This window comes from Chionomys nivalis, chromosome 4 (assembly GCF_950005125.1).
Source record: "Chionomys nivalis chromosome 4, mChiNiv1.1, whole genome shotgun sequence".
NCBI lineage: Eukaryota > Metazoa > Chordata > Mammalia > Rodentia > Cricetidae > Chionomys > Chionomys nivalis.
The window spans coordinates 100566279-100585118 of NC_080089.1; the positions used below are offsets into that span (position 1 = coordinate 100566279).

Sequence of the window (18840 nt, forward strand, 5' to 3'; positions counted from 1 at the left end):
TTATCTCATTATTTACTAGCAGTATTTTTTGCTTTCATGAGAATGCCTAAAACTACAACAAACATTTGTATAGATCTGCAATCTGAACAGTAAGATTATGTTCACACTAACATAGATGTGAATCTCGGATCATGTTCACACTAACGTATTTGATTCACAGATTACACTAACATAGACGTAAGTCTCAGATCATGTTCACACTAACGTATTTGATTCAGATTACACTAACATAGATGTGAGTCTCGGATCATGTTCACACTAACGTATTTGATTCATAGATTACACTAACATAGACTTAAGTCTCAGATCATGTTCACACTAACGTATTTGATTCACAGATTACACTAACATAGACGTAAGTCTCAGATCATGTTCACACTAACATATTTGATTCAGATTACACTAACATAGATGTCTCAGATCATGTTCACATTAATGTATTTGATTCATAGATTACACTAACATAGATGTGAGTCTCAGATCATGTTCACACTAACGTATTTGATTCAGATTACACTAACATAGATGTGAGTCTCAGATCATGTCATTAACATACACCTCCACAGCAAAATGGTAATTTTCAGACCAGTCCCTCATAAACAATTGGTAGGAACCAAGTTTTGCTATAACTTATCCTCAGTACTTTTTAGAACAGGAAACAGGAAAAGCAAAACTGTGATCTGAAGCAATCAAAGCTTCTCTGACAAAGTCTTAGAGCTACTGCCTTTTCCTTTTGGCTCACATTTGTGGGTGTCAGCGAGTATTTTCATGAGAAAATACAAAAACCTGAGCAGAAACACAGATTACCATTCTACTAACAACAAGAAACAAAGTGATGAACGGCTTTACTACCGTCTAGACTCTCGGTATTAAGATGATATTGGGACTGCTCGCCTTTCTCATTAGGATTCAGAGTATTTACAAATTTGGCCAAACCTCTGTGGTAATTCACAACTCAGTGTTAATTCTCATCCACTGCCTGCTACCCCTTAAGTCTCTGTGGCTACAGACTATGGGGTGAGCAATATGGGATCAATTGGTGCCTACTGCTGTATTTTATTTTTACTTAATTTTGAGATGATAATCCAGTAGTTTCTAATGAAAGATATTAGCAAAGTGAGAGACATTAGAATCTGGTGCAGCTTAAGAAACCAGAAAGAGCAGATCTGTAGAAGACAGTGGATCCTATGCTATGTATTGTGCCTTAACCAAACCTGAAAGTTAAACAATTTCAAGTAAACCTTAGAAAATTCATGAGCCACTATTTCTAAATTTCTGAAAATAAATTTCATTTTAAAAACTTAAAACATGTCTAGCGATTTGAAAAGTTATTCTCCAATCTAATATGCTAAGTTCTGTGAAAATATTTATAAAAATTTACCAAGGTAATATAAATGTTAAGTTTCAAAGTTAGGCACACTCTCTTCCTGACTTCACAATAAACATGAAAAAAGTCACATTTAATTCTAGAATATCAAAGTTAGTACATTAAACTGATATCTAGAGTTGGTCTTTACAACTTTATTTTAGAAATAAGGAATGATACTTTTAACTTTTGTTAACATTTCTCAATACACACAATTTAGACATTTACAGATTCAATTATCTTCAAGGTAAAAATCATCAATAATTCACATCAGTCATGAGTTTACAATTTAAGAGGTCACAGTTGGAAATGGAACCCCTTCCAGGGAACAAATACCTGTCATTCATTGCAAAGGCAATTTCGAGTTCTTCATTTTGCCCACTACTCAGGACAAGCCTTGCTAACATCTCACTGTTTAGGAAATCAAGTTGAAGTATTCAGGAGCAGCCTATATGATGTACACAGTCTCTATGATGTACACAGCCTAAATAATGTAGTCTCTATGATGCACGCAGTCTCTATGATGTGCACGTGGTTTCTATGATGTGCACACAGTCTCTGCACACGGTCTCTGATTGCCAACAGTCTCTATGATGCACATAGTTTCTATGATGTACGGCACTTGTGCCATTGACTGCAAGGTACTTAAGCCTCCATGGTGCTATTAAAGAAGGGCTTTTGTACCAGCGATTGGAGGTCCCACTGAGATTTAGACTCGGATCGCTGGATTCAGAGTCCAGAGTGCTTACCATTACACTGGTACAAAAGCCCTTCTTTAATAGCACCATGGAGGCTTAAATACCCTGCAGTCAATGGCCAACAGGTGAAAATCCCATCCTCTGATCCTCTAGGCAAAGCACAGCTTTTAGTAACTTCAATTAGAAGGCGCTAGCAGGGAAGAGCAGCTGAAGGCCAGGACTCAATTAGTCCCAACAATGTATGGCACTTGTGCCTGTTATTCAATAACATGGCAACTCGAGGCATTTCTGTTACAGAAGGCAATGCCTTTTTCTTGGTTAGTGAAAATTAGAATACAATTGATGTTTTTTTCTTTAACGTACCTGTCTGTCCACAAAGACAGCTTGCATTTATCTATGCTTTGTCTTAAATACTTAATTCACAGGTTCACACACTGCCCATGAGGAAGACACATCTCACTGAGAAACATCTGAAGGGATGTTTTATTCTATAGGCTGACTGTGTGAAGTCACCCCGGTCAGGTTAGTAGCAGTGGGTAACTGGCAGGAGGCTATCCAGACACTCAAGACACTTGCTGGCCACAGCCGCCAGGCTAAACATCCCGTCCTCCATCTGCACTGCTTAGAGTCCAGGGCCTCAGTCCAAGGAATTAATTACTGTAAAGGAAATTATGGAATGGGATTGGCCTCTCCTCTCCTTTCTGTGGGAGCATTACCGATTCAGTTGTAGAGGGAAGCAAGAAGCAACCACTAGTGTTCCATACAGCATGATAACTCAGTAAAAATCCACATGCCAGTTAAGGCGGCCCTAAGTTTTATTAGTTTTGATTTATTTTAATACCAAGGGGATAAAATAAGTACAGAAAATAAATCAAATGCTAGTCCATGGTCTACATGTTCTTCATCTTGGCCATGAGATCTTCCAAGCTTTCACCAGAATCTTCCACTGTTACCTCAGAAACAGAATCCTCTTGCTGTCAATGAAAGGGGGAAATGTAATGAAAACAGAACCATACAAAACTGCGTGTCCTTAACAGTTTGCTTTACCCATGCTCAACATGGTTAAAAAGCTGATTTTCTCTGATAAATACATTTTGAAATATTTAGGGAAAATGCAGTTCTTTATATTCCTCACCAAAATTTTCTTCAGGAGGCAGCAATTTCAATATTCTTGACATTTCTACTGAGCGCATTTTTAATATAAAATTACTGTTATATATAGTGGACCATGATGTTATGGTATGTGTATATACTGTGTGATGTTCACCAGGATAACCATTTCTTTGTAATGAAAACATTCAAAATCATTCCTTCTACCTAACATACAACAGTGACTACCTGCAGCTACCCTTCTGGACAGGCAACAGAGCTTAATGTTCCTAGAAAACTGTAACTTAAAAGCTGCTGGCCAGCCTTCCTCCCTCCTCCCCCACTCACCAGGAGCACTGCTCCACTCTTGACTTCTATAACATCACACCTTTTAGAGTCCACATGAGTGAGATCATGTGTCTGTCCATCTGTGCCACTCGTATTTTACTTAATTATATCCAGTTTCATCTGTCTTTTCACAAGTGACAGGTTGCCATCCTCTTATGGCTCAATAGTGTTCCTTGTGTGTGTGTGTGTGTGTATTCATCGGTGGGCATTTTGGCTATATATACTTTAGATACATACCGCCCATGAGAACACTGGCTCACATACATCACATATATGGTAATTCTTTTAATTTTTTGAGGAGCTTCCACTATTCTGTTTTCCAAATCAGATGCACTGTTTTTCATTCCTGATAGCAGTGCATGGCTACATCCCCAGCTCCCTCTGTGCACACCCTTACCAGCACTGGCCTTTCCACTCGGAGTGGCATGCACCTCACTGTTTTCATCTGCGTGCTCTGATGATTAATAATGTTCAGCAACTTTTCAATAATGACTGCTCAGCTGTCTATCTTTTTGCTCTGTCTGTATTTCTGTAGGTTTACTCGTGTGCCTGCTCTCTTTCTCGCCCTCCCACCCACGACCTCTGCTTCCAGGTCTTATTACACACCCAGGTGCATCTCCAACTGCAAACCATTGCCTGTTGCAGCCGCCTATGTGCAGGGCCACAGGCGCACACCGTCACCCTTTCCTGAAGGAGTTTTACACGGGTTTGTAGCTAAAATTATCAGGATGTAAAAGTAATATTTTAATTTAAACTAAATCTATTATATTGGATACATCCGTGGATTTTTTTTGAAGTCTCTACTTTCTCAGTTTCCAATGAGCTGTGCCTGTCTCCTTGGCGACAAGAGTACTTCTCAGCACCTCAAGGCTGACTGCATAGATATCTAGACAGGAAACACCTCAATAGCCTTCCGATGTAAGATGAAGCTGAAGGAAGATACGTATTTTCTCTTCTCTGATATTTACATATCAGGGTAAATACCTTCTTTGGGACTGTGTATGCCACTGTGATTCCTTCTGGTAAGGCGGGAATGGGACCTGAAGAGTTCTTCAGTTCCTCTTCTGAAACCTCCGACACCAGCTCAATACCTGGAGGATTAAATGTGATCTGTGTGGCGCACGCCTTTAATCCCAGCACTCGGGAGGCAGAGGCAGGTGGATCTCTGTGAGTTCGAGACCAGCCTGGTCTACAAGAGCTAGTTCCAGGACAGGCTCCAAAACCACAGAGAAACCCTGTCTCAAAAAACAAAAAAACAAACAAACAAAAAAAAATGTGATCTGTGCTCATTCTCGAGAATCTAAGAATCACTTATATCTCTGGACACTCTTACACCCCCACCCCCGTCCCTGCAGAAAACAGTCTAAGAATTATCTGAAATTTCGTGTAGTCTAATTCTCCCTCCCAGCAAAGAGTGTGCTTCCGAAGTGAGGCCGGGGCACGAGGGCTTCCTACCCCACTCGTTGTCTTCGTGGACTATCTCCTCCTCCTCCTTGGGTACAGCCTCCTGTGTGGGCAGGGCTGCGGCCTTCTTCTGTAGAAAACAAACGGCACCAAATTTCGGGATTTCTTCTCAGTTCTCTGCAGCTGCACTACACAAGAATTCACTTTTATCTTACCGAAAACAAATGGGTGTTGTTCTGAAGTACGCTAAATTAACTATAAAACTATGAAAATCCAGAACCATTTATATTATATTGCAAATCTGTTTCTTTTCAAAGTTACTGGCCTTGCAATGTGATCCTAAGACTTCCTAACCAATCAATTGGTTGTGTATACCTTGTATTCTTCTTGTTGCTTCCTGCAGTTTCTGTCATCACACTGAGGGTTTGGCTTCATGGACATGGTAGGGAAAAAATCCTGCATTGCATTATATCCAAGGTAAAAACTGACAGTGCCAAAATTTAATAGAAACCTGGAAAAGAAAATCAAATTAGCCAGGCATGGTGGGGGCATACCTTTAATCCCAGCATTTGGGAGGGAGAAGCAGGCAGGTCTCTGTGAGTTCCAGGCCAGCCAAGGGTATATAGTGAGACCACATCTTAAAACACAAAAGAAAAATCAAATTATACTTAATAAAGAAAAAAAAAGTATTAGAAGTCAGTGAATTTCTAAAACACACTTTGGGGCTGGAGAGATGGCTCAGTGGTTAAGAGCATTGCCTGCTCTTCCAAAGGTCCTGAGTTCAATTCCCAGCAACCACATGGTGGCTCACAACCATCTGTAAAGAGGTCTGGCGCCCTCTTCTGGCCTTCAGGCATGTAGACAGAATATTGTATACTTAATAAATAAATAAATATTTAAAAAAAAAATAAAATAAAAAATAAAACACACTTTGGAGTAGATAATGAGTTTTCTAACAAACAACCTAGGAAACAGCGACTCTGTCCACCTTGTTCATAAAACTCGGCTCACACGGCTGCTCGCGCGACTGCGGCATGAAGAAGGGAAGGCAAGGCACTACTTCTCATGGCGGACAGTGCGCTCTAACAAAGATAAACTGCTGCCGAGTAGAGTATGGCAGCTAAACCGCAGAGCAGCACACGGACCTCAGGGAAACTGCAGCATGAGAGATGTGTTTTTACACCTGAGCTATCGGGGCTTGGGAGATAGTTTAGTGGATAAAGGACTTGCTGTGAAAGCCTGAAAGTCCAGGTCTGGGTGCCCAGCGGCCAATAAGAAGGCAGCCATGGCACCATGAGCTTGTAATCCCAGACTGAGATGGGGAGGGCTGGAGACAGGCAGATCTCAGGGCTTTGCTGTACAGCCAGTGTAGCCAAAATGCTGAGTCCTAGATCAGTAAGATACCCTGTCTCAAGAAATAACGTGGAACACACCTTCAGTGCAAGGCATAGAGAATGAAGCTGGAAGTGAGCTCAAACCTCTTCCCATTGGCTAGCTTTTCTAGTACCAGGTGCTCTACAGGCTCCTGTGGAAGAAAAGGCATCAATTGCCTTACCTAGTTGCAATCCCTACATTCAATAATACTACCCTGCCAGGCAAGATGGGCCCACGGGTGGAGTGATGGCACTACTGTTGGCAGAGGTGTGGGGTGAGAACCACCCCCTCACTGACTGGATTTGAGGCCTGCTCCACAAAAGGGAATTCAAACCTACTACCATAAATGCAGTCAGAAACTAGTGGTTAATGTCTTAGGCCCTATGGGCAGATTACTACTGCTGTTTGGGTAGCCTAGGCAGCAGACTGTCTTCTAAGTATTTAAGCTTGTACCTATAGGCAGATGCTCCCCAGTCTTCCTGGGAAAAGCCTCTCTGCAATGAACAGCATTGAATACAGACACAGAGCTGGTCACTGTGCTGAGGATAAGTGAAGGCTGAGTACTCAGCCCTAAGTAGCCATTTATAGCGCTCCATACTGCTCAGGAAAAACTGCAGGAGACAGGGAGAAGGGCTGAAAATGCTGTCTGCTGGGCAGGGCACCCACAGAAGCTATGGCTGTTTGCAATGGGTCTACACAATACCAATAGTCAGTCATGGGCCCATCCCTCTTCCCTGCTGAACTGCTGTCTACGGGTGGGTTCTGAGGAAGGGTAGTTGTTGTCTTCAGCTGCGTACCCACTGAGTGCCCACCAGGCAGCAGCAGACGTTCCAAACACATGGCTGTACAGATCCTGGCTAAATAACAACAAAGCCATGGATGTGAGAAGATGTGTAGGGGTGACAGTGGAGAAGGAGAACAGAGAAAACAGAGAGGCGGTTACAGCAATCAGACTGCACTTCATACATGCATGAGACTGTCATCAATGAGGTCAGTAAAAGTCATTTTAAAGGTAAAGAAATAGAGGAAGACACAACAGTGCCCTCTGGCCTTCACACATGGATGCACAAAAAAGCATACTTCATACAAATGTGCACACATGCATAGCCCCCTACACACACAGACAAAAATCTGTGTCATACTAAATCTAATTTTAAAAACTGGTATTACTATCAACTATGCAATTTTAAGTGCAGTACACGTAAAGCTATACTTAGTCACTGATGTAAGTCAAAGAGCATTTCCAATACCCATGGAGCTCCATTGTGACCCCTCCCTGTCAAACAACATTCTAGCGAAAAGCTTCTGTCTTGGTTGGGTTTTTGACAACTTAACATAAGCTGGATCAACTGGGAAGAGAAAACGCCTCCATCACATAGGTATGTAGACAAATCTGTGGGGGCAGTTTTGTGATCAATGATTAATGTAGGAGTGTCCAGCTTACTATGGGTGGTGACACTCCTGGGCAGGTGGCCCTGGACTGTATTAAAAGTAGGTTAAATAAGACATGGGGAACAAGGAAGTAAGCAGCACTTCTCCACGGCCTCTGCTTCAGTTCCTGTTCCAGGTTCCTTGAATTCCTGCCCTAAGTTCCTTCAATAATGGATGAAGATGTGGAAGTGTAAGCTAAATAAATCCCTTCCTTCATGAGTTGCTTTTGGTGATGGTGTTTTATCACAGTAACAGAAACTCTATGACAGCTTCTGTATAGAAGATTGTGCATAAAACTGAATGAGAGCTGAGGAGATGGTTCAATAAGCAAAGGGTTTGCTGTGCAAACATGAGGACCTGAGTTCAGATCCCCAGCATCCACGTGAAAGCTTGCCAGTTGTGCATGACTGTAATTCCGGTGCTCCTACAAGATGGGAGGCATCCAGGAAAGTCCCTGCAACTATCCTGGTGCAAGCAAAGACAAACAACAAAAGACCCCACCTCAAACATTGTGGAAGGCGAGGACTACTGACTGAAGCCATCTACTGATGCTATCTACTAGCAGTACAAGTGCATGCCTGCACACACAATCATGAATGTATGCATACCAAAATGCCTAATGGTACATTCTCATAATATAGCCTTCTTGCCCAGTGATGTTCTGCCAATGCTCTAGGTATACAGAATATTCTGTATCATTTTTTTAAGTTATTCCAAATGCAGGAAGTAACTGACATTTAAATAAACATGTATGCGTGCACATACTCACATACATACATACATGAATGTGCATGAGTGCGTGCACACACACACACATATAAAAATCCATGTATGTATGATATACTTAAAAGAAAGTTTAAGTATAAGCTAACTACTTAGTTGACAATCTCAACTCTGGGAGTACTTTATGAAATATATTTTAATCAAAAGCAAACAACACTATTCAGAAAAATCAGCCCTTACTCACTTTAATACGTTTTGAACCAAGATCCCTGCAACCACTCCCATGGTGGTGGGGAGACTGGCTGCGCAGACGCCTTCTCGTTTCAGGGTCTTTTCATCAATGTTTGCAGCAACTACAAGCGGTGGCGCACACTACATGAGAAAGAAGACAACAATTACAAACAAAATGGAGTACAATTATCTGAAATGCTCCAGATAGTATCCCAGCACACTCCTTTGCTCCCCTGACTTACAGACTCTACCAGTGACAGTGAGCCGAGACAATGCTTACCGCAAAACACGCCGACTCTCCGGGGATCATGAGCTGGATGTGCCCGGAAACTGCATTTTCACTGACACCAGATTCCATCCACGTCTGACCAAGTTCATTACAAGCCTTAACAGGAAAAGGGGAAAACACAAAACAGCACGAATTACTGCCATCCTCCTCTGTGGACTATCAGGTGTTATCTAAACGGATCCTGAGGCTTCGCGGTCCAAGAGAAGAGTTGCAATAATTGAGATACAGCGTCCATATTCCAGACACAGGATGCTCCATTCCTTACACTGAAACACTGCTTCCTAGACTTCTCCAGATTAATAGAAAAACTTACTTTTCTAAATCTTCAATTCAAAAATCTTAAGAATCATTTAAAAGTGATTCAAAAGAAAAATATTTTATCTTTGGGAAATGTTTCCAATGTATATATTTAATGCTAGTAAGACAAAAAGACAAAAAGTTAAAACCAATGGAGAGCTGGCAGGATGGCTCAGCTGGGAAAGATGCTTGCCTCTAAGGCTAATGACCTGAATTTAATTCCTAGATCACACACGGTCTCATCCCACAGAGATGCCCTCTGCAAGTTGCCCTCTGACCTTCACAGGAATATGGTGGTACGTGCACACACATGCACACACTCTGAATGTAATGAAAACCCAGTGGTGACTAGAATAAGCATCATAAAATACTCATATACTTGAAAACCACACAGCAGAAACATCTGCTACTTTATACACAAGAGAGTGAGACATTGTAACACATCACAGGCCAGGCCAGAAGCTCTCATCACACATTTTAAAGCAGGCTGCGCAAACAGTTTGAATTAGAACTACACTCAGCTAGAACACTCAGGTTAGAGCCAGGGCTGCGACCCCTTCCGTAACACTCACTGTATTGATGGCCATCCGAGCTTCAAAGTTGTCCACACAGCTAAGAACTAGGTCAACAGGCTTTCCGTCTTCTAAGCCACCATTACTAAAGAAGGAAAGTAAACTGTATTTGAAAACATGGAGGATACGAAATACATTTCTTTTGTTCTACGGGTTGGTGGCCGACACCTGTAGGCCTAGCACCTGAGGCTGAGGCAGAAGGACTGTCACTGGTTCCACCATTCATACAGTATGAGACCCCACCTCAAAAAACAACCAGAGGCAAACCCAAATCCCATGGCCCATATAAACCCCCACTGCTGCTTGAAGCAAGATCTCAAACTGTGATCCTCCTGTTCCCGCCTCCCAAGGGCTGGATTTACAAGTGTTCACCACCACACCCAGTGGAACACAAGGCACACCAACTGAATTGTATTTGTGCAGTCAGTTACCTTTCATAAGTGTTTGAACACAATTATAGCATAGTATTTAATGTTAATGATCTCACATAAAGGTTAGAGCATTAATGACTCCATTACTAGTAAAGGAAGTGTGAAGTCTATTCATGGGGTTGTCATCTCTCGATGGGTTCTCATAGATTTTTGTTTTTTGTTTTTTTGTTTTTTTTTTGGTTTTTCGAGACAGGGTTTCTCTGTAGCTTTGGAGCCTGTCCCGGAACTCCCTTTGTAGACCAGGCTGGCCTCGAACTCACAGAGATTCACCTGCCTCTGCCTCCCGAGTGCTGGAATTAAAGGTGTGCGCCACCACCGCCCGGCTCTCACAGATATTTGTTTTGGTCCAGTTTTTTGGTTCTGTTGGGACAGAAGTCAGGGCCTCAGGCATGCCAAGTAAGTGCCCTGTGAGATACATAGAACATAGAGGGCTATCTTATTTTATTTTTTTATAGTTTTGAGAAAGGGTCTAGGTTGCCCAGGTTAGCCTCGAACTTATGATCAGATTATAGGCCTGTGCCACTGAACTCAGGGAGTTTCACTGCCTTGTTTACGCTTCCCTACAAACATACATGGAATAAAGCTAATTGAATCAATTACTTCAGGGGTCCCAACAGACTGAAGACAATGACTTTAGAGCACAGACATAAAGCTGAGGGCCGCCTGTTGAATCACTGTCATTTCAAAGGGATTTTTCCTCCAATTTTATTTTTTGGAACATATATAAGTTTGTGTGTAGACTGCAGTCTAATACATAAATGTTACACAAAAATTACTTTTCCTAAAAGCTGAAAAAAATTGTCAATAGATTTTTCTAGCCTTTGTTTTTTTTTTTTTTTTTTGGTTTTTTGGTTTTTTTTTTTTTGTTTTTCGAGACAGGGTTTCTCTGTGGTTTTGGAGCCTGTCTTGGAACTAGCTCTTGTAGACCAGGCTGGTCTCGAACTCACAGAGATCCGCCTGCCTCTGCCTCCCAAGTGCTGGGATTAAAGGCGTGCGCCACCACCGCCCGGCTCTAGTCTTTGTTTAACTGAGCTGAACATCAGGACGTTACACAAAACCTTCACAAATTTCACCTTATTCTGCTCATGAAGTGCTCAAAGTGCTCCACGGTGGTGATATTGTAGTTGTGAACTTCAAATGCGACATCAGGGTTAATGTTCCTGAGAGGGAAAAGCAAATATTACAAACCCTCCTACTAAGAAGAGGACAGAAGGACAGAAAAGGCTTCTACCTACCAATGTGAAGACAGATGGGCTAGGGTGACACACCTGCACACATCTGCAGATGGCCGGCCAGTGCCCGTGACACACCTGCACACCATCTGCAGACGGCCAGTGCCCGGTGATACACCTGCACACCATCTGCAGAAGGCCAATGCCCGGTGACACACCTGTACACCATCTGCAGATGGCCAGTGCCCGGTGACACACCTGCACACCATCTGCAGACGGCCAGTGCCCGGTGACACACCTGCACACCATCTGCAGATGGCCGGCCAGTGCCCGTGACACACCTGCACACCATCTGCAGACGGCCAGTGCCCGTGACACACCTGCACACCATCTGCAGACGGCCAGTGCCCGGTGACACACCTGCACACCATCTGCAGATGGCCGGCCAGTGCCCGTGACACACCTGCATACCATCTGCAGACGGCCAGTGCCCGGTGACACACCTGCACACCATCTGCAGATGGCTGGCCAGTGCCCGGTGATACACCTGCACACCATCTGCAGACAGCCAGTGCCCTGTGCTATTTCTGACAAATAAACAAAGGAAAAGCAGAGAAGAGGGCTGAGGCAGCGAGGAGGATTTAATGGTCTGAAGAAGATCCAAAGTCGTCCTCTGCTGCCGTTGTTGCACTTCCTAGATGAAAACGCGTGCATCGTTTGGGTCCAGCCCTCTGCCCATGTGCTGCAGCTGCCGCAGACGAGCTACGAGAGCAGCTCTACACTGCACTTGTGACTATGTTCTGCTCAAGGCCAATGTTGGATACCCTAAAATGGACTTCTCATAAAAGATTTCAAGTATGCTCCCATTCTAACCCAGAACAAGCTCTGTGCTGGGAATAAAGCCTTAGCCCCAGTACAGCCTGAGAGTTTCTTTATGTCTTTTTCAGTTTAGTCCAAGAATGTTTGGGATTGGCAAATCACAGTGTATGAGCCAAATCTGGCCACTACCCAGTTTGGTATGGCCTTTAAGAATAGCCTGGCTTGGGTTTTTGTTGAGTCTATGCCTTGCCATGCAGCCCTGGTTGGCCCAGTACTTGCTCTCCAGCACAGGCTGTCCTCAAATTTGCACCACTCCTCACATGGCCTCAACTTCCTGTGTGCTGGAATGTGCAGCATATGCCACACACGCCACAATAGTAAGTAAAAAATTCATTTTCTAACAAGACCCCACTGCGTGCGGCCCTCTGCTGCAACTATGATTACCTCAAGGTGTGTTCTGCGGCTTCAACTTTACTCAGTCCTGCTTGATGAGGCTGGAAGAAAAGTCGATTCATGTTGGCCAGTTCCACCTTGTCATAGTCAAAAAGCAGTAACTAAAATGAAAACGGTGGTATTTCAGTGAAAATGACATGAAACTAGTGGACTTTCCATTTGATAGGCTTAATGGTGGTGGTGTAATAACATAGTTAATTCTAAGACACCCAGTGCCTTACAGAGATTTACTAAATGTCCTGTGAGGAAAATGCACAGCATCTTTTATCTTCAGCTTAGTGACAAGGCGGCTGGGGCCTTGCTGAACAGAGCTCAGCTGATGCAGGGCTATCCCTGACCCCATGCTGTGCTGCTTCTACAGACCAGCTCAGTGAGAAAGAGAAGCCTGCTCCATTTCCTTGACTCCCTTTGTATAGCACACCACACAAACAAGCTGAGGCTAAAAATCATTACCAAAGAGAATTAGCAACCAGTTAATTATTATTTCCTGCTTTATTCTTTCTTTCTTTCTTTTTTTTTTTTTTTTCAAGACAGGGTTTCTCTGTAGCTTTGGAGCCTGTCCTGGAACTAGCTCTTGTAGACCAGGTTGGTCTCGAACTCACAGAGATCCGCCTGCCTCTGCCTCCCAGGTGCTGGGATTAAAGGTGTGTACCACCACCACCTGGTTCCTGCTTTATTCTTGTCTACTTCAGTGTTTGCCACTGTACACACATCACTTAAAATGAGCAGATCACATTTTTCTTCAGAGGTCAGATTTTTTTTTTTTTTCAGTGCTGGGGATTGAACCTGTGACCAAATTCATGCTAGGTAACTGCTCTACCACAAAGCTATATCCCCAGACCTGAGTTTATGCTTCTCAATACAGAAACTTAAAACAAACAAACAAAAGCCTGCCCAGAGAACCTTAGTATCTTGCTAGCAAAGATACCACTTAGGCCCTTTATAACTCCAAAGTTCCTAAACTATGGCTCACTCAATAATACTTAGTAGGTGAGACAGAGTACTAAATCTGAGTTTGTGGCTCTTATTTGGCTTTGTGAAAAAAGTGGACAATGTAACACTGTCGCTACTTGGCTTAGGTCAACTTTCTGGAAAGCAAAGCTGCTGATGCAGATTTAGTCATCCAGGGAACTGCAGCTACTTGCAGAGATAAGAAATGGGCTCTGGGTTTTCTAGGCACCATTTCCCCCCCAAACTTAATAATTAGCTTCTTGCTTATCCGTTTTACAGAAAGGAGAAAGAATTCTGAAACTTAACTGTTTAGTCTGGTTTACAAACCTGGGTATACAGTGGGATCACCAGAAGAGTTAGTGAAAATGCAAGTGTCTGCATCTCAGTGCCAGAATTCCTAACTGCCTATCATGGGAGTAACTGGACATGGCGCTAGCCAAGTCTTCCCGGTGATTCTCATTACAGCAGTCCTTTGGAGTGACTGCTGCGGCCTCATCTAGCAGCTTCTGCACCACCTGACACCGTTACTGGGGCAAAGAGCACTTCCTCAAGACTAACATGCAGCGTCTACTAAAAGATGGATTCTGATCAGCTGTATGAACTGCACCTTAAGCCTTCCTTCCTAGCGAATGCCTAGGCAAGGCCCCAGTGGTTCTCAGTGTTTAGTTTCTGCACTGTCCGGATTGCCTGGAATCAGTATGACAGGTCTCAAGCTCTCACACCTGCAGGACTAAAACCACAGAACAGGTCTGGCAGTCTGCTCTAACATGGCTACCACTGACCTCGGGCATCTCCAGCATTCCACCAATCAACCAGGTACTCAAGTGATCAGCAAGCAATATTTTGGCCTGCTTCTATAAATCATTTCAAAGATATTAAGATAAAAAAAATAAAAATAAAAAAATAAAAAAATAAAAAATAAAAGATATTAAGATTATAATAAGCATTTTAAATATTTTGTTGGCTTCATTTTTATATTGATAAACGAGGGCCAATTCTGCAACTGATATCGTTAATATTAAGTTATTAACAAAGATATTGGAGAATGCATGTTTTATGGAAATAACATAGGGCAGATAATTGTGGGAAACTTATCTATTCAACTAAGTAATATCAATAGTCCTTGGCTTTATACACCTAAGACTGAAATCAAATTCTGGCCAAAAGGGTCTACAATTCAAGTCTGTTTTTAAAAGAAAACAAAATGGGCTAAATAAAAAATCTAAAACATCCCCGGTTCAAATTCAGTGCTTTCCACTCTCTGTGTTTAGCTGAGCACTTCATCTGCACCTTTTATCCACTTAAATGTCCTACAGTCTTTTGTATCAAAGGGTCAAATAAGACAACACTGTTTTAAAAAAAAAAAACTGTTGTGTGTCGGGGGGACTTAGAGGAGTGAAGAATGGGAGGCTGCAGTCAGGATGTATTGTACAAGAGGATATATAAAAAATAAGAAGAACTTTAAAAATATTGTAAAGTGGTCATTTGGCAGAAATTCAAATTCCTCTAGAGTCAGCATTTCTTAAAATCAAAATACATGCTCAAGGTTGTATCCTGTTTCCAAAAGTTGTACTGTGCTCATCAGCTGTGCTATCTGAAGTTAGTCAGCTATGTAAGAGTGTGGGGCTGAACTCTGACCACACAGAGTGGGGTACAGGAGCCCTTACATTAGGAATAAAAACCCAGCAAAACCCCCACTGGGTGAGCCTGCCTGCTGGACTTGGCATAGCTATACACCCTCCAGCAGAAGTAAAATTTTTGCCTTGCTAAAATACTAGGAATCTGTTAGGGGGAGCACCCCTGAACCATTTCTAACAGGTTGTGTATCTACAATAATTCCAAATTAATTACACATTACACTACCCTAAACAAAAGTTCCTGAACACAATTAAATGCCCTTTGTTTAATTAGCAATAACATGAGCCTTTGTTTGGAGAGGGCTATGACTCAGCCTCTTGAGAAGAGCTATTCAATAAACAAACAGAAATCAACAAAGCACTGATTGAGCAGAAGAGCGCTAACTTGTACCTGATTTGCTGCAGGGGTCAACAGTTCCCTACTGGACGGGCAAAGAGAAGTCTTTTTACCTTGCCAATGCCACATCTTGTCAGCATTTCGGCAGTCACACTGCCAACTCCACCAACACCTACTATTGCTACAGCGTAAGTACGAATTTTCTGTGAACACAAAATGATACTTGTACTGGTTACTGCTCTTCATTTGATTATTCGCCAGAAATTATTCTCATCCACTGCGATCGCGTTCAGAGGCTGGGAAAGGTTTAGCATACCTCATAGTCACCGACAATCCCCATCCGCTTCAGTGCCATCAGCCGGCTTCAAGAAAAAAAGAAGAGGTTCAGAGCTCTTGCAGTCCTTTTTATTTCTATTTTTCATATGTATGAGAAATTTGCCAGTATGTGCGTATATGTATGTATGCATGCAGTACTGAAGGTACATGCAGTGCCTGCAGAGGCCAAAAGCGGGCATCAGATACCCTGGGGACTAGAGTTAAGGATGGTGAACTTCCCTGTTGGTGCTAGGGATCAAACCAGGATCCTGTGGAAGAGCAGTCAGTGCTCTTAACCACAGAGCCATCTCTCCAGCCCCACACTGTAGCGACATTTTGTTTGTGCTCTAACAAATAAAGCTTGCTTGAAGATGAGAGTGCAGAGCTAAACCACTAGTTAGCCTTAGAGGCCAGGCAGTGGTGGCACACACCTTTAATCCCAGCAAACAGATCTCTGTGACAACCTACTGACCTTAAAAGCTAACTTTTACTAGGTAGGAATAAACCACTCGGTAGGTTTAAAAACATGGACTTTCCTGAGCGTAGCCTGTGAAACATTTTTCTTCTAAAGAACATTCTTTATCCTAATGTATAGTCAAGATCTACACCTAATAGTTCAAATGTTGAGGGACAACATGAAATGTCATAATTTTCCCGTGCTGTATTAGTATATAGAGTGAAATAAGCTCATGGTTTCTGTTCATGATGGATGATGTCTACTTTTGGAAGCATCTGTTGTATCCCAAGGATTCTAAGCACTTCAGCCACTGCTCATCCGCTCTATTACCTGTGTGTGTGTGTACTCTGTGCGTGTAAACATATGTGTACACACATACTATGTACATAAAATGTGTTATATAGTCTGTTCTTGACGGCAGGGTGGATCTCGGGCTGCTAGAAGTCAGCAGTCCTCCGGCTGGCCCCCTTCTCCCCTCTTTCAACTCCATGTGGCCGTGTCTATAAATGCATACTACTGCAGTATTTTTCCCTGCTTGCTTTTCAGTCTTCTGAAGATGTCACTCATAAATGTCCACTCCTGCTACCAAACACTTCCCACCCCTGCAGCCTTGGCCAGATCATAAGTGTTCACCGCTGGGTGGCTGCTTTAGAACTTTCCCTTGCCTCCCTAGCCTCCAGTCCTCAAGGCGGCAACTGTGTCTTCCTGATGCCTGCTCTTCTACGTGCTTTCACTCGGCCTAGCCCCAGCAGGTCTCTAACACACCTCTGCACACATTCACCTGCACGAGTTTCCGACGTCAGAACCTGAGAGTGTCTCTAGACCCACTACACACACTGCTCTCTTTCTAGAACTTCACTTATGTTAAAACCACCCAGTTTCTATCCGCACTACTCACAAGCTTACAGACTTATGGGGGAGAAACCTAACACCACCCAGATTCTATTCTCTACTACAATTTATCTAAAGCAGCTCTCTAACACTCACTTCTCTCACCTATGGAATGAGCTCGAAATCACAGCAATCCCATAGTGCTACGGTGAGAAGAAAAACATATGTAACCCAAAGGTCTACCCTGCCTGCTCCTAGAACGCAGTCTTGTACGAGGCTTGCCATGTACAACTGCTGTTTTAAGAACTTCACATAAACTGACTGCTTCTGTCTTCATAACTATGACAGAAACGGGCATTCCTATGGTCCCACTTCATAGTAAGGAATCTGAAGCACCCTAGCAGCTGTTAGACGTTACTGGCTATTTGGTACTCTGAAAAATGAATTCACTCCATCGTGATGCTGAGACTTTCTTCCCCTTAACCATTGCTCTATATTCTCCCTCATAAACTAGAAAGTCCTTTAGGGAGAGCAAAGGACAGGAATAAGCAGGTCTAGCAAAGTCGATAGTCAGAGATGTTTCTGAGCCCCCTAGTAACCAACTCTCCCTCGCCCTGCCTCATCTAAGTTATACTGAAAGGTCTTTCAGTAACTGTAATCTAGCCTTGGTAGCTTTACATAAGATATCATGTTCTGACAGAGCTCGCTAGCAATCAGTCTTATGCACAGCGAGGTAAACTAATAAAGAGTCAAGGGTGACAGAAAACTGGGCACAGGACAGCAGGCACAACAGCTGAACCATATGGATGCCTGCCTTGGATTCTCTTTGCAGGAGAAAGGGGTCTCACGATACAGCCCAAGCTGGCTTAGAACTCATTATGGAGCCCAGGCTGGCCTGGAACTCTCGACAACCCCACTACCTCACCCTCCCGAATGCTGGAATGAATCGCGAGCCTCTACGCTCGGCAAGGATTATCTTCTGACTAGCGCTAAGACGTGGCCTTGCTCATCTAGGGACAGGACAGCCACAAGAAAGGTGCCGCAGGTGGCCTGCTGTTCCCCGCAAGAGGAGCGTGGCCCTGCCCGCCCCGCCATGGATCACCTGTAGGGATTGGAGTCCACCACCTCGGAGCTCATCTTCTCGATACGGGTCCGGCCGCCCACGACCTGCCGGCTTCTCTCCCGGGAGAGTTCTTGTTCCAGCTCCTCAACCCGCTGCCGCAACCGCTCCACCGACTCGGCCATGGCTGGGCCCCCGGCAGCCGCCGCTGCCAGCCTGGGCCTCCGCCGCCGCCGCCCCACGCTGCTCCGCTGGGCCCACGAAGTACAGGTGGACTAGGCACAGCCTTCCGGGTCCCGACAGCCGGGAAAGAGCCTCCAGGCATCCCAGTAAGACGCGTCTCCGCCACGCCCGCCAGTCTTCCGGCGCGCCGCTTCCGGTGCGCCGCCGCCATGGCTTCCCCAGGCAAAACATTCCTCAAAACGGTTGCAGTTCTCCTCTAGAACCGCTAAACCACGTCGCGGCAGGGCCAGCGTCTTGAGTGTGCAGATCAGGCCGACAGCGATTCTGCCTTTCTAATCTAGGAGGCCATGAGGAACACCGAGGTCTTTACTC

General features: G+C 43.8%; 1 protein-coding gene across 2 annotated transcripts; it reads right to left on the reverse strand.

The window, feature by feature from the left end:
• Nucleotides 1-1394: 1394 nt before the first annotated feature.
• On the reverse strand, nt 1395-18687 carry Uba5 (ubiquitin like modifier activating enzyme 5). Of its 2 annotated transcripts, XM_057766346.1 has the most exons (12): nt 18328-18687; nt 15939-15984; nt 15736-15825; nt 12689-12798; nt 11327-11413; nt 9823-9907; nt 8945-9049; nt 8678-8805; nt 5281-5416; nt 4957-5035; nt 4486-4592; nt 1397-3038 (listed from the first exon to the last, which is right to left on the reverse strand). In XM_057766346.1, exons 1-12 carry the CDS (start codon nt 18468-18470, stop codon nt 2955-2957), a joined length of 1200 nt encoding a protein of 399 aa, XP_057622329.1. In that variant the 5' UTR covers nt 18471-18687; the 3' UTR covers nt 1397-2954. The 2 variants fall into 2 exon arrangements, with proteins under 2 accessions (XP_057622330.1, XP_057622329.1); XM_057766347.1 differs by lacking the exon at nt 15736-15825 and having other exon boundaries at nt 1395-3038.
• Nucleotides 18688-18840: the final 153 nt, after the last annotated feature.